The sequence below is a fragment of the Dioscorea cayenensis genome, chromosome 16, assembly GCF_009730915.1.
Source record: "Dioscorea cayenensis subsp. rotundata cultivar TDr96_F1 chromosome 16, TDr96_F1_v2_PseudoChromosome.rev07_lg8_w22 25.fasta, whole genome shotgun sequence".
NCBI classification, from domain to species: Eukaryota; Viridiplantae; Streptophyta; class Magnoliopsida; order Dioscoreales; family Dioscoreaceae; genus Dioscorea; species Dioscorea cayenensis.
In genome coordinates, this window is record NC_052486.1 from 18,397,569 (window position 1) to 18,414,080 (window position 16,512).

A 16,512-nucleotide genomic window follows, 5' to 3' on the forward strand; every position below is an offset into this window, starting at 1 on the left:
CGTTCAATGTGTTCCTAGACTAACTCCCTCCAATAGTTCTCTAAGGTTGGTGATTAGTGATGCCAAAGTTGCCCGGATGACGTGTGTCACGCGCGCCATCCTCCAATGATGATCATTGATCTTCTCTTGAGAAACTCGCCGGAATTCGCTGAAATATCGATGAAAATTGCCTTAAATGCTCTTGCTCTCTAGAAATATAGCCGCCATAACTCTTTGATAAAAGAATCTCCATGGATTTAGATAAGACTATGGTATTTATAGTAATCAGCTCCGCCACGGCCTTACCACGGGCGTTGTGATGTCCGTTGTGAGTAAGTTATTGCTTGGGCTCCAAGTCCCATCTTGTCATGGTCTTTGGGCGTTATGCGTCTTGATAACGGTCGTTATGGACTTTACAACGGTCGTTGTGAGGCTGTTATGGCTTCTTTGTTGCTGCCAGTAAGCTTATTCTACCACGGCTCGATCACGGTAGTGTTAAGTGTAGACAATGGGTGTGGTGAGTTCCTATAACGCCAGTTGTGAGTTGTGGTATAGCCTTGATTCAGCAACTTGCTTCATTTTGCTTCTAAACATCGTTAAATTTGCTTCTTTCTTCCTAACACAGAAATAAAGGTCGTTGTGAACAAAATAATGAAATTTCGTCCTAATGAGATGCTAAACAAGTACATTTTCATGCTAGATGCAATGTAAATGATATAAAAAATATGATCAATTTAGTACTTATCAGTTATCACCCACCCAAACATTTTTTTTTTACATTAATAACACCTGCTTTAACAATTTTCTTGCCATCTATTTCATTAAAAATACAATGTATTAATTACAAAGGACAACATCATATATATATATATATATATGTTTTCTTCTTTTCATATTGTGTTTAATCTACTTATATTTAAAGCCTTTTTATCAGAACAAAAAAAATAGCTACATGTTCTGATACAAAATTATACATAAATTTAGACATTATATAGACAACAATGTTGCAAAAGATGTAAGTCCAATATTTCTACAAATAGTAGTTGTACAGTATTATGCATGTGGGAAAATAATCAAAATATATCAAATTCATTTCTCTATGTTTTTGTTTTCCTTTTTAGGAATGCATTTGCCATAAAAATATTCAAAAATTTGTTAATGAGAATGTCCATTCTCCTATTCAAAATAATCAATCTACTAAAGCAACAATTGAATTACTTCTTGGTTTTGATCCAAACATCATCTAGGTAAATATCTTCCTTTAAAAAAATTACAATAATAATTTTCTCATTCTTACATCTTATAATTCAATCATATATATATATATATATTGAAATTCTTCCAGAAACTCAATTTCAGTGTGCCATCAAAATTGAAGATGTCGACATCTTCGGTCGTTGGTACTATATTGCTTGCAATGAATGCCAAAGAACTCTTGAAGAATGGGAAGGAAATTTTTCTTGCCAAATACATTGCCCAAAACCCCAAAATTAAGGTAATAACCACCTCTAAAATGCATATTCTCCTATGCCTACTCTCGCATTTAGTTTACATATATACTTACACACGTATGTGTTAATTTGCAAAATTTGCCTTCCATTAATTATTAAGGATGACACTGGAGAAATGCAGATAACTATTTTTCACATACAAGCTGAAATTCTCTCTCACACATCTTTCCTCATTGCCAACTGTTGAAGCAATCTCCAAGTCAAAAGTACCAAAAAATGTAACCCAATTGAAGGACAAGAGATACATTCTTACAGTAGGTCTCTCAAAAAAGAAGTCTAATAAAAGCCCTTCACTATTGGGTCAATGGTGCTAAACAACTAAAAGTAGATCATACTTCACCTTCAATATCATAGCACCATCTTCCGATAGAGCTATTTCCTAAAGAACCTCCACACACACACACACACAAATAAAATAAAATAAAATAAAATAAAAAATAAGAGACAAAAATTATAATTGAATAAATCATTCCTAAAATGTGCATCCTTTTATATTACTGCAAAAATAAACAATTCATTACATTTGTTTCTAAGGAAAAAGAAAAGATGCATCTAAGTCCTAAATCCATGAAGACAAAAACTACTAATTTATAAACAATTATTTACATAAACAATAGTTGTTATTATATATGAATCTTGCTATATTATATTATTGACAAAGTTAATAATATTTAATCACTTATGTTGATGTGAAAATTTTATATGTGCATTTATTTTAAAGCACAATCCCTGCTAAAATGTATTGTTATTAGTCCCTATCCATATTTAGTGACTTTAATTTATATAAAAAAATTATTTATATGTTTACAAGGAAAAAATATATGTGAATACTACTCATACTCCTTTTGCTTATCGAGGAGAACAACATGGAAGTGCTTATTAAAGATGATGGGCAAAAGGACTACATCAACTTTGTGTAATGTGCGCATGTCATCCTCCATCATTGTTAGGGCGTCTTTACCGAGAAGTCTTGATGGGCATAAGAAATGATAGCTGGTGAGTGATTGTGGCCTGCTTCTTTTAGGGATAGAGATTAAAGAGTCAAGAACAATCATGATAAACACGTCCAATGCATCATCGGGAACCATCATCTTTCCCCTTGAGTAGTGTGTAGATAGTCTCAGGTGGTGAATGACCACTCATTCTTCCATATGATGGTCATGTTGGGGAAGTGTAAAGAAAAAAACATAACATAATAAATGGAAAAGAAGAATATTAAGTGGATACCTAACTTAATCAGCGGAAATCTAATACAATAAGATGAACCTAAGCTAATAAGCAAAAACTTAGGCAATGAAGGGGAGACCGAATAGAATAAGCCGAATGTAGTAACATAAATGCTAACCTTCTTGAATAAGAGTATCTTTTTTGAATAAGTGGAAACATGGTGAAAGGTACTTGCTTGTCAATCTTGCAATTGAGATACATGCTTATTGTTGCATGGTCCAGCTTGTCTAGCCTCATGTAACCACAAGATTTATTTCCTTGTTTCCCATGCATGTATTTGAGGATCACAATGGCCTACAATTTGGTCTTTTGTGAAGCCCCTTTGAAAGCAAGATTTGATTTTTCCATGACGATGGTTGGGGCTCAATAGGGGCCATCCTTCAGTTTAGTGACTGTCGTTGATAGTTCAGTAGAAGTGATGGGTAGCTTAGTGAGGAAAATAGGTGGTTCAATTTTGGCGGTCTGTTGTTCTATAGTCGGTGATCATTGATACAATGTCTGTTGTCGGTGGTTCAGTGTTAGATGCTAATGCTACATTGTCAGTCACCATTGGCTTAACATTGCAGATCAGACCTACAGTGCTCTTAGTTGATGGTTCAATGTCATTTTTCTATGGTTCAATGAAAATATCCTCTGGGGTGGCCACATCATCTCTGGCTCTATTGTTTTGTTCAATTTCTTTTTTAGCAACATTATTTAGTGAGTTATTTCTTTGGTTGGATTTTTCGTTCTTCATTTTTATTAGTGATTTGATTATACTTCCAATTTCTGACATTTCATCTTTGTTGACAGTGGATGACACAGCTAGACTTTATTCAACTTCCTTCTTGTGTTGTCCTTATGGCAGTCTTCTTTGATGGGGCTTCGGGGCAAGTGGCATGCACAAATTGAGACCTGGTCATTAGGGTAGTTCGTGCAGTTGATATTCCTGGAGCTAGGGCATCGCATTGTGGGGAAAGAGGCAAGACGCTTGCAAGCAAGTTTCTTCACCTATTGGCCTACTTGGCGGACTACTTACGCAGGGGCTTCTAGATAGGGAGCGATTCTCGACCCAGCTTCCTTACAGTGTCCCTCTCCCCTTTGCTAAGGGGACGGGCACAGTGGTAGGTTTTTCATTTTCCATTTAGGACCATTGATCGTTCCTCTGCACAGCTCTTACAATGACTTCTTCCACTTGAGTGGTGGGAATAAGCTCGGAAAACTGTGGTGGAATAAATGTTATATGTTAGACAGAAACACATGCAAGTAAATACAATCCTCACATATTAAACACTAACCCTTGATAATAAGTGGGAACAACTAAAGTTAAACCAAAATCCATTATAATACATAAAAATGCTTTACATTAAATGACAACATTTCAAAAATAAAAAGAAACCCTGACAAACTATTGAATAAAGAGGAATACATCTTTGTCCTCGAGCTTAGAAAACTGTGGAGGAACAAATGTTATATGTTACATTGAAACACATGAAAATAAACACAGTATTAGAATATTAAACATTAACTCTTGGTAATAATTGGAAATGCCTATAGTTAAACCCAAAAAAATTATAATAAACAGAAGCATGCAATATTAAAAGGTACATTTAAAATTAAAAGGAAACCTTGATAAATCATCAACAATGGTACAATACCTTTTTGCCCTCGAGTGATGGCAATTGGGATCAAGAGATGCTTACTTTCTGAAGCTGTTCTCGACATAACATAAGATCCTTTGTGTCCTCTCAAAATGTATTTTCTTTCAGGTTCCAATTACCTCATAGGACCATTTATTAAGGGTGACAGTGCACCCTCTTAGTTTTCTAGCTTCCCTGAACACCTTGTCTACACTCAGGTGGCTGTCTGAGGGACATCATCCATAAGTCACTTGTGCTTGACCTGCGCCCACACATAGTGGTTCTTTGGAGGTAGGTCATTTGGGTAGTCTGCAACCTAGTTGGTATCGAACTTGAGGTGTTTGGGAACAACATCTTTCCCATGAGGTATATCTTTAGGAGCTTGCTAAAGTTTCCCTCTTCGCCTCATTTCTTTCAAACAAGTTGGAGAAGGTTTTTTTAATGGCATCTTTGTGTTTGTTATAGATTTTGGCGAGGTATTTGTCTTCAAATGTTGATTGTTTATTTTGCTTTTGGAAAACCACCTCGTCTCTATTGCAGTGGAGGCCAAGTATGAAAGCAATGTCTTCAGATTTAGAGGCAGTAGGCTCTCTCAAGTCTTAAATTTCTAATTGCGCTCATTGCACCTCTGCAACAGGACATCGAGCACTCCTCTCTCCTGCAAACCAAGTTTGATCTTCTTCAATGGGGCAAAGGGTGTCTTCTAGATGATTTCCCAAAACCTTTCACTCATATATTGTTTCAACTTGGCAAGAATTTCCACAATTGGAACCAAATAGCAGCTTTTGTGGACTAGATTGACCATCATATTTTCGTTACTTACAACAAGAGCCAAGGTATTATGCAGGATCCGATAATGCTTAAATATAAACTAATGTGAATAAATTGAAACTCCATATTTTAAATAAAAAATGTTTTCTTTAAGTGGTAGGTATCAATGGTAAAGAGAAAATAGGTTTCATGAATGCAACACATCATATGCGTGTATATCACATATACAACAGATTATCTCTCAGTACCCAGACGAAAGCAAAATGATATACAGTAGATAGGCGAGTATAACAAACCCATCCTCATATAATAAATTACAAAGTCAAAAACTCACATAAATGCAACAACGAGATATGCTTCTTCTAGAAATCTACCGACACTACAGACAGAAAACATAGAATGCATTCATGTAAATTTACATAGAAAGGCACATAAACAAACCCGCAAGTGGGTGCTACAACACAAAATTCTGATCGAGTATTGCAGACACAAAATCCAAAAACACACAAAAACCAGTATCCCTAGTTTCATGTTAGGATGCCCCAACAACCCGAGCAACTTAAAAATCACTCACCAATTTTTAAAATCTTTTATCACAAATGCATACAACACACGAAAATCAGGAAGAAATAAGAAAAAAAAAAAAATCAACATTGCAAACTTCGATCTTTTTCTATGGTTCCTAAACATGCCTTTGTACTTTAGCTTCCCCAACCTGCCTTAATCTTTAGGAAGCAACAATAAATGGCAAAGGTCTTCAGCAGACCAACAGCCGCAATACTAGTGGTGTTTAAAAATTATTATTTAAATTTAATAATAAAATATTTTTATAATTCTAAATTTAATTTATCAAATTAATTAATTAATTTTTATGAGAAATATTAGTGGTAATAAAGACAACATCATTCTATTTACATGATAATTATATCTTTTTATTACATCAAACTAAATAATGTAAAGATAATAAAAACATTTTCAATTATAGTAAATTAAACAAATAAAATAATTTTAAATATAATATTTTATTTATATTATATTTCCACTTACAAAAACCTAAACAATCTACAAGAAATTCATCAGTAAAAACAGTAGGATGAATATGATGAATATTCCTCTTTTCTTTCTCGTATCTTATGAGGGGATTATTTATTTTTTTTCAGTAATTAATTTATGCAAAAAAAAACAAGTCAGGAAGTATATCCAAACAACTTTATTGTATAAAAGGAATAATTTCAGTTTTTTCCTAAAATTGGAGACCGTTGCTTTTCAATAAATTAAATTAAGTGTTTATTTTTTTTGAATCAATCAAAATATTTTTGTCCTCTTCATAAGCAGCGGGTGTACTTATTATCTTTTGTCTAAACAACAATAATCAATCATATCCTTTTGTCCTTTCCTATCAAAATAATAATTATTATTAATAATATTTAAATTCAAAATTTCATTTTATTAAAACCAGTTCCTGAAAAATATCATCAAATTATTATTATTTTAAAAAAATAAAAAATAAAAATAGAAACTATGAACTCTCACTAATGAAGTCAGTGACGGGTGGTTCACGGGATCCGGAGCAGATAGAGAAATCGAACCGTGAACTGCGTGCCACGTGGCACTCGTCTTCTTTCCATCTTTCAAGCTTCGCGCCCGTCTCGAGGTTTCATCTTCGGATCCTTCTTCTCTCTCGAAGCTCCTCTGCTTCTCCGCCATCAATGGCGACCTCCAGCCTTCGATTGGGCAGCGTCCTATCCTCCCTGAAGCTCTCCTCCTCGTCCTCCATCACCCGATCCATCCCTGCTAATGTCCTCTCCGTTCCGATCACCCGGAGAAATCCTCGCATCGGCATCAAGGCTTGTTCTTCTCCTTCAACAGCGATCGCCGAGCCTGAAGGTCTCAAGGTTTGTTCGGCTGTGCTTGCTCTCTGGACTGAGAATTTTGGGGTTTTTGTTTCTGGGTTTTTGAATTTTTTTAGGGTTTATTAGATCACTTCGATACCTACTACTCCGGTGGAGGGGCAGAAGACTGGGACGAGTGGGTTGCGGAAGAAGGTGAAGGTTTTCAGGGAAGGGAATTACTTGGCGAACTGGATTCAGGCGGTTTTTAATTCTCTTTCTCCTGAGGATTACAAGAATGGTGTTCTGGTATTGGGTGGTGATGGCCGGTACTTTAATCGGGGGGCTGCGCAGGTGTTGCTGATTGTTTGGTTTTGCTGTGACGTGGTTTTTTGTTGGTATTGAATCCCTGTTGAGCTTAGTTTGTGTTTTCTTACTTGTTTGTCTGCTGTATTTTGGTTCTTTACTTCAGATCATTATAAAGATTGCTGCTGGGAATGGTGTTGGAAAAGTCCTTGTGGGAAGGTGAGCAAGTTGATGATTTTAGAAAGTTTCTAATTTGAAATTCTGGAGAACGCACTTGCTGTATGATATTGTGAGTTTTCTCTTTGTTTTTTATTATGAATATATATAAGTCGTGTCTATCATAAGAAAGGACTGGAATTTGGACGTCTGAAATTATTAAAATAGCAAAGCTGGGGCAGATGTATGTTAAGTCTTCTGCACAGTTTGATCTGATTTTTGGGTGTCTTCCTTACATCGGGGAAAAGAAATGGTAGATGTCCAAAATTTCTCATTTTGATGATAAGTCACTACAGTTTTATGTGCAAAAAGATTAAAAAAATAGATAAAAATCTTGAAGCATTTATTTAAATAAATAGCACATATTTTAACTGAAAGGACTTTGGTCTGTGTTTGTTCTGTGTTTGTCTTGCACCAACGCAATTAGGTTGCAATGCTTGAAGAGGGTTGAAGTATTTAGATTTATCATTTGCGAGTTTCTGATTCACAGTGTAGGCTTCTTTTTAAATACTTATGCTATAGCTTGGAATATAACTTGTTATATTTTTTTCGATGACTGTTTTTGTGAGTAATTTTGAAGATGAGAAATTTTTAGTTTTTTCTGCTCTTTGAAACTACCTTTTGATGGTTACAAGAAGACAGATTTAGTATTAGAATACCAAGCAAGTAAAACAGTTCATTGACAGGTTTGGCTTCATGAAGACATGCTTGTACAGTAATTATCAAGTAATTGCCTATGTGACAATGCGCTATTTACTGATATTTGATGTCAAGCACAATATTTTTAAAGCTGAAGACCTTCCTATAGTTTGTTTTGCATTATATTTGACAATGGATGCCACTTTGGTGTTTAACTTTTTGCCTAAATTTTTATACTTAGGCTTTAGAATTCCAAACCTCACTAGAGTGTTGCAATGACAGGGATGGCATAATGTCAACTCCTGCTGTTTCTGCTGTAATCCGTAAACAGAAGGCATGTATATTTATTCTCCTTTTCCTGTTGATTTATTTTAGAGCTATTCTTGTTATCTAATTTCATACATATTTTGGTAGGCTAATGGTGGCTTCATTATGAGTGCAAGTCACAATCCTGGTGGGCCAGAATATGATTGGGGTATTAAGGTAAATTGTTACTGATTTCACTCCACTTTTTCTATCTTTGTTTGATGATCATAGTTTTACTGACAGTGAAGTAATAATAAACATCAACTGCCTTGTGTGTTCCTTATCTTCTTTTTTATCCTAAACTATGTGTTGGCATGAGAGGTATGAATGGAAGGGAAGGGGGTGGAGGAAGGATGAGTAACTACTATTTTCCTATAATGTCTTTTTCAATTGATTTTCTTCCAGTCCAAATTCCCCTATTTGACTGATTTGGCTCCCTATTATTTTTATTGTCATCGCCATCCAAGTTTCATATCCCTCAACAACCTTGCAGGCTCTAATAGTGTTCACTTTCAGTTTAATTACAGCAGCGGACAACCAGCACCTGAGTCGATCACAGACAAAATTTATGGAAACACACTTTCTGTATGCTCCTCATACTCCAAGAATTTGATTTTTATAGTTTGCTTTGCTATTGATTTTTATTATTTGCTTGACATTATAAAATGCTTTTTTAGCTTTCTTGTGTACCACAGCTTTTGTGATGCTCTACTTTTCTTACTGTTTGGATCTTCTATTTATTAAATTAAACCATATAACTGACAGATTTTCCAAATTTTTTGTCAAAAGAAGCAATTCATGATAGAACTTATGGATAACTTTAGTAAGATTTGTATATGAAAATATTTCTAATGAATAACAAAACATTATGGGAAGTAGTAGAAAATCTGATTTCATAATGTAGATGATGCTAGTGTATGCATCCATGGGGAATCATGTTCCTAAAATCCTGTGTACTCATAGAACATAAACTGTGATTAACACAAATAATTTATACCTGACTAGCATGTTTCTTGGGCTCTACACTTTTCTAGTATATTACATTTATCTTGTATAGATAAGGGGAAAAATTGTTTGTATTATGTAGGTATACATATGAGATTTAATGGGAACATATAATTTAATATTCAATATTCGTTATTGTATTTGTTGTGCACAGATAATTTCTTGCACCTCTGGTTACAAGTAGTCTTGAGTTTCATAATGATGAGTCGTCTTTTGGGCTTTTATGTGATGCTAATTGCTAATTGGCCTGAGAATATGGAAGGCGCTTCTTGTTATATGTACAAGCTTCCTCCAATTCTTCTTATTCATTTTCTTCTATTGTATTAAAAACTGTGAATTATGTTCTGAGAAATGCTAGCAAAGTTCCTGCACTTTACAGTAATTACACTACTGTGTTAAGTCTGTCAAAAAATGGTTTGAACTTTTGATGTTGATTGTAAATCCTATGCCCTCCATATCATAATGAAAAGAAATATTTGGATGTTGTGCATTTTCTTTGACCCATTAAGTCTAACTTTAGATAGTTATGTAAAGCTATGATGCACACTGTATCTGATTACAACTATATCTGTAGGTCTCTGAGATAAAATTAGCTGATATTCCAGATATTGATCTTGCCTGTCTGGGAACTGCCAAGTTTGGAAGCTTCACTGTGGATGTGATAGACCCAGTTTCTGATTACTTGGAGCTGATGGAGGTAGTGTTCAATCTACCCAATGATTTTCTCAAAACATGATGCCTGTGAGCATACTCGTGTGATATGGCTTCTAAAATCTTGCATTTGCAGAATGTATTTGACTTCCAGCTTCTTAAAGATCTTATTTCTCGGCCGGACTTCAGGTATTTAACAAATAAATTTTCATTCCTGTTGTTTTAGTTCTCCAATCACAAAAAATTATACAGCATTCATTTCTACGACGTTTCTTTGATGTGGAAGAATATGACACTTTATCTTGTTCATCCTAGAATGATTGTCACCTATGTCTCCAACTTTCTCCTCTTGTATTAATGTTTTGCAAGCTTTTATTATTATTATTATTATTATTATTATTATTATTATTATTATTATTATTATTATTATAGTTTATTTTATTTTTTAAATGTTAATGTTCAATCATGATAGGTTTATTGCCTTTTGATATATGAAAATTAAAGCCATCCTGGGAACACTTGTATTCAGGCTTCAAGCTTTTGTCATCAACATTCCATAAATTGTTTCGGTATGCATGCATAAAAACTGGATTGGTGATTTTTCTTTCATTTTATTGTGTTTTTCTCAGATTTACTCCTATACATAGTTGATATATAGTTAGAGTCATTATGTTATAGTTCATCAATTATTCTTCTAAGCATTCTTGGTGGTTTTTAAAAAAGTTTTGTCTTGCAAGAAGAGCCAATAATTTTTCCTTGTTGATGGAGGATTCATCATGGTTTGATATGAAGCATTAAATACTATACAAAAAAAATGATATTATTTATTAACAAATAAACTATTAAAAATTTGCATGATTTGCTATGAAGAAGAATTGGAATCTTTTCATTGTTTTCTTTGGATTTAAAATGGTAAAAGGCCTGATTTAGATAGTTTATTTATTAATTTTTTTTACTGCTATTATGTTAGGTTGATTATTGTAAAATTAAGCAGAATATTAATCAAAAAGAATTTTGTGTTTGTCATAAATATTGTATATAGACGTGGGCTTGAATTTGTCAAACTATTTATAATTTGCACCAGCAAACAATGATTAAAATCTCATCATTACCATGCAAGCTACTGATGTACTAAATCATGCTTTTGGGCATCATTGAATTCAAATAAGATAAATATTATTTTTACAACAATGCAACATTACATCTTATTTACCTTTCAACTTATTCTTAAACTCAACCATGGGTAGGTTGATAATTATTATCAGTTACATTTATCTCTTTCATATTCCAAAATTTATTATTGCCTTGTTTTACAGCCTAATAATTGGCCTTTAAAGAAATTCTGTAAGACCATTCAACATTACTAGACAATTATAGTCTATTTTCTAATATATTATATTGATAATTGCAATTGTCTGTCTAAAATGGCATGCCTATAGAACTGCTGATTGCTAGCTCCCCCTAGAGGTCTTATACACACAGACACACACACAGATATATATACATATTTCCACTTTTGTAAATCAAGCATTCCAGTTCAGTACTTTATTGGAGTTGATAACTTTTTGATGGTCAGCATAGTCAGATGATGATCCCTTTATTTGTTTGAATGCTAATTCAGTGACACTAACAGTGTTGTTCAACTGATTTCTCTAGGTTTATATTCGACGCCATGCATGCAGTGACAGGTGCATATGCGAAGCCCATCTTTGTAGATAGACTTGGAGCAAGCCCGGTTTGATTTCAGCTTTCTTATGCCTAAAAAATAAAATTATCAGTCATGCAGCTCTTAAGTGTGCTCTGTTTTGCAGGATTGTATTTCAAATGGAATTCCTTTGGAGGATTTTGGACATGGTCACCCAGATCCTAATCTTACGTATGTGAGGTTCTCCAATATAAGAATTTTCTTCTATGTAATTGTTTATTATATAACAATCCAATTTGGAACAGGTACGCGAAAGACCTTGTTGGAAAAATGTATGCTGAGAATGCACCTGATTTTGGAGCGGCAAGTGATGGTATGATAGAGCACTGCTGTTGGAGCTGATTCAAAATTCACTGCATTAATGTCCTATTTTGAATGATCAACGTTCATTGAGTACCATGACCATTTATCTGGGAGTCTTCTTATAGCACTCAAAAAGCATTATTAGGAATTGGCTGATTTACTGAGTCTATTACGAATTTGGTGATACCGTGTATTAGGTAGAACACAGGAAAATCAAATGGCATCATACTAAACCCAACTTATTTACTTTACACACAATGTGCTAAAATTATGTTAACAGAACATTTCCTTGCAACATCTAATTGCATGTAACTAATTCGTTGCTTTGAGGAGAATGGCCCTATTTATCCTGGGTTGGCTTTTTCCCATTTGGTTATTAGTAGCTGCCTTATTGCACAATACACTATCACACAAAGTTATGTTGAAACTTGGACAAATTGATATTAGATGTTGGGAATTTACTATTAGGTAATAAACCAGGGTAAATGCTGTATCAAGGCTAAAGTTAACTGCAGCACTTCTGTTCTACGACCATGTTTGCAATTTAGCAAGTGGCATTTCTACCCAGTACTTTTAAATTAATGTTAGGAATGCATTTCGAGAAGTCATTCTCTGAATAATTCACATCAACAATAAACTTGATTTTCAAACATCTAATATTAGTGCAGTCTGTTGGTTAATGAACTCTCAGCATTAATTGTTTTGCTATTTTGGCACCATTATGTTGGCTTAGTGTGAAGTTATTAACAATTGTTTTCTATAGAGATCCCTCTAGATATAAATGAGATTGATTCTGTAAAAATGTATATTCTGAGACCATCTTGATCTTGAATAGTTTTACAATCATTTAGGTGATGGTGACCGAAATATGATTCTTGGAAGAGGCTTCTTCATCACACCATCAGACTCTGTTGCAATTATTGCAGCAAATGCACAAGCAGCAATTCCCTATTTCAAGAATGGCCCTAAGGTTAAAATAAAACTTATTTATTCATGAAGTGTCTTTCTTCTTCCCTTTTTATTTTATTTTATTATTTTGTTGGGTGCCTGCACAAAGCCAAAAAAAAAAAATGCCTTGCGATATCAACTATCAATCTTCATGTAGACAGACGTATTAATAATTGGTGGATCTTTCAGGGACTTGCTAGATCCATGCCAACAAGTGGGGCACTTGATCTTGTTGCAGCTAAATTGAAACTCCCCTTCTTTGAGGTATTTTTCCCTATCGGTGCTAAAAAGCTTTCTGGTGCGGCTTGAGGGAAGTTCCTTCAGATGATGACTCTTCATGAAATGTTGGATTTTCATTCACTAAGTTCTCTTCTGTAAACAGGTCCCCACTGGATGGAAATTCTTTGGAAATTTAATGGATGCTGGAAAGTTGTCTATCTGTGGGGAAGAAAGTTTCGGAACAGGTTCTGATCATGTACGTGAAAAGGATGGAATATGGTAAGTGATGGCATAAAAATGGTTACCATAAGTGTGTTGAATATTTTGACTCATTGAGTGCCCAGCATGCATTAAGTTGATTAACATTAGGATGGCATTCCTGTATTTCTGGTTCTTTTCTCTGTGATCTTTGGGTTTGCAGTCTATGTTCAATTTATTTTCCCTTAGTTTTTATTTAATGGGCCTCCCTTGTCATTAAATCTGGGATGGTTAGCATCATTGAATAGGGTGGCAATTTTAGCTTTTTTTGGTCTTATGAAGTGTGTAACAGACTGATATTAGTTGAAATCCTCATCAGGGCTGTACTTGCTTGGCTTTCAATCCTCGGATACCGCAACAAGGACAAGAAAATGGGAGAACAATTGATCTCAGTTGAGGACATTGCTATGGAACATTGGGCAACTTATGGACGGAATTTCTTTTCCAGATATGACTATGAGGTATGATTTTTCCTTCAAATTCAACCTAAAACTATAATTTATTTCTGCCTGTTTCCGGTGTGCACTTCGACTGAAAACTTTGCTTTAAGCTCTTCCCCTCATTTTAATATACAATATAACTCTTATTCAGGAATGCGAGTCTGGAGCAGCTAATCAAATGGTGGAGCATCTTAGAGACCTGATTTCCAAAAGCAAGCCTGATCAGAAATATGGTATGGATGCTTACTAAGTCCTCCTTCGCACAACTTCAGCAGCTTCTCATATGTTGACAATGAACTGATTGCAGGCAATTATACACTCCAATTTGCAGATGACTTCAGTTACACTGATCCGGTATTTCTCTCCATCACGCTATTTCTTTGTATATATAAGAATTTCGTAGAGAATTTCAGATACCTAAATTTGGAAACAATGGGTGCAATTTTGATGGAAAATGGCATGACATATAAATTGCTACATACACAATAGGTTGATGGCAGTGTTGCATCCAAGCAAGGTCTTCGATTTGTCTTCACAGATGGGTCAAGAATTATATTCCGACTATCAGTATGCTTTCTTCCAAATGCTTCACTATGTACTGCTCATTTATTTTCAATTTGAACAACTAGTTCACCATATATGTAATTATCATTTTTGCCAGGGGACTGGATCTGCGGGTGCGACCATTCGCGTTTATATTGAACAGTTTGAACCCGATGTTTCCAAACATAAAATGGATGCACAAACAGCATTAAAACCGTTAATAGGTCAGTGATCTTCTGTGATTTATATTAGATAAATTTTGACTGAATAAAATACTCAACAGAAATTTCTTTTGATCTTCCAGAATTGGCATTGACCATTTCCAAGCTGAAAGAATTCACTGGCAGGGAAAAGCCTACAGTAATTACATGATGTATGACGAGATTGGCACCGGTGAGCTTCTATTATTTCTTTCATTTATTTATAAGAATGGTAAGCCCCGAAACATTTGTGATGTATGATGAGATTCGCACTAGCGAGTTTCTATTATTTCCTTCTTTTATTTATAAAAAATGGCTAGCCCACAAAAAATTTTGAACAAAATAATAGTGTTTCATATGTTGGGGTTGCTCAATAATTCCTATCAAGTTCTTTGCAATGCCAGTGAGTCATTGGGAATAAACATGTTCAATGTACATAAGACATTAGCAGTTGTAAAATAACTGTTATGTTTTTCTTAATAAATGCATTTTTTTTTTTTCTCCCTAGCTTCAGAGGCTGGCTAGTCATTTAGCATTCTACAAGTTTGTTTATTTGATTTGTTGTCACTAGAAACCTTGCTGTACTAATTAATGTGTTTTATTTTTATTTTTGATTTTTCTTTATGTATTTCTCTGTATTTCTCTGTATTATGTAGTGTTGAATTAAGGTACGATGGTTTGTCTTTTTATCCCAATTTTGGTGATTTTGTAACTAAAGATTAGAGCAGAGATTTTGTTATATTTATTTCAATTTTTCCTCCCTTGTGCTATGACCTTTAAACAATCTTAATGCTAAGGGGTATGGGCTTAAGGGATTTTTTTTTTTCATATACTGGGTTAGAGATTTTTTTTATTTAATCAAAATTTGATTGAATTGATATTAATAAAAAGTAAACATTTTTCAATTCAAATGTTCTTTTTTTTTAATAGTAATAAGTCTTTATTAATATTAATATTATTAAAAAGTAATTATTAAATATCCTAACGTAAACAATTAAGTTTTTTTAAAAATAGGCTTATAAAATGTTTAGTTGAGGAAATAGTATGTGTCTTTCAACCAAACCTTCTCAAGTTTTTAGTCTCATTGTAGTTATGTGATCACCAAATGTAATATGGTCTCTGTTGCTACTTTTAGGGGGTGTTTGATGCTTTACCATATATCTGTTGTAATGGAATTTAATGTATGGGAAAGTGATTGATGGGAAAGTGATTATAGGGAAAGTAACATTCTTGTGTTTGGTATACATTGGAAAGTATGATTAAATTGATGGAAATGTAATATTTATGTATTTGATATAATAAAACATTCTTAGGAATGTTTTGATATAATGACAAAAATTCCCTCGTATCCTAAAAATTGTTACCTCAAATGTAGATACGGATTCTCATGCTGACAAAACATACAAAATTCAATTTTTTATGTTGACAAAGCATACATTGCATATATGTAGACATACATTATCCCCAGATTGTTAGTAGGAATGCAAGCATTATTACACTGGACACAATGACAATATTCATCATAATATGAATAGTTTTATCAACATGCCAACGACCTGCAGGTCTATTGGTGCACGGGTCGCTGATAGAGCTCTCACCGAGTGGTGAGAGTTTGATTCTCGGCTGAGGGCACATTTCTGGGAGTTGTGAATAGTGGTTGTGTACGAGTGGTTCCAGCGCCCACGTGAGCGCGGTCTCGTCCTCACTTGTTCCACCGAGGCTTGTGCACGTCCCTGGGTCTCTAGTTAGTTCGCCCCGCTCTTCCAAAAAGTTTTTATCAACATAAAAAATATTAACTTACATTAATCCAATCCAAAATGTGATGAATAAAAAATTA

At 34.1% G+C, this 16,512-nt stretch overlaps 1 protein-coding gene across 1 annotated transcript; it reads left to right on the top strand.

The window, feature by feature from the left end:
- The first annotated feature begins 6,628 nt into the window (after positions 1-6,628).
- LOC120279111 (phosphoglucomutase, chloroplastic) lies at positions 6,629-15,188 on the top strand. Its single transcript, XM_039285979.1, has 20 exons — positions 6,629-7,002; positions 7,087-7,290; positions 7,409-7,461; positions 8,380-8,431; positions 8,512-8,580; positions 8,920-8,988; positions 9,983-10,105; positions 10,196-10,248; positions 11,716-11,794; positions 11,871-11,935; positions 12,010-12,077; positions 12,919-13,037; positions 13,205-13,279; positions 13,398-13,513; positions 13,812-13,953; positions 14,084-14,165; positions 14,240-14,286; positions 14,422-14,499; positions 14,594-14,699; positions 14,780-15,188. The coding sequence occupies exons 1-20, from the start codon at positions 6,643-6,645 to the stop codon at positions 14,845-14,847; spliced, it is 2,028 nt and encodes a 675-aa protein (XP_039141913.1). The 5' UTR covers positions 6,629-6,642; the 3' UTR covers positions 14,848-15,188.
- Positions 15,189-16,512: the final 1,324 nt, after the last annotated feature.

Bases quoted from the DNA above. Each gene is read 5' to 3' on its own strand.
- LOC120279111 (XM_039285979.1), top strand. From the start codon at position 6,643: ATGAAGTCAGTGACGGGTGGTTCACGGGATCCGGAGCAGATAGAGAAA. The intron at 8,989-9,982 runs GTATGCTCCTCA...CTATATCTGTAG, and splicing joins TTTATGGAAACACACTTTCT to GTCTCTGAGATAAAATTAGC. The intron at 14,287-14,421 runs GTATTTCTCTCC...CATACACAATAG, and splicing joins ACTTCAGTTACACTGATCCG to GTTGATGGCAGTGTTGCATC.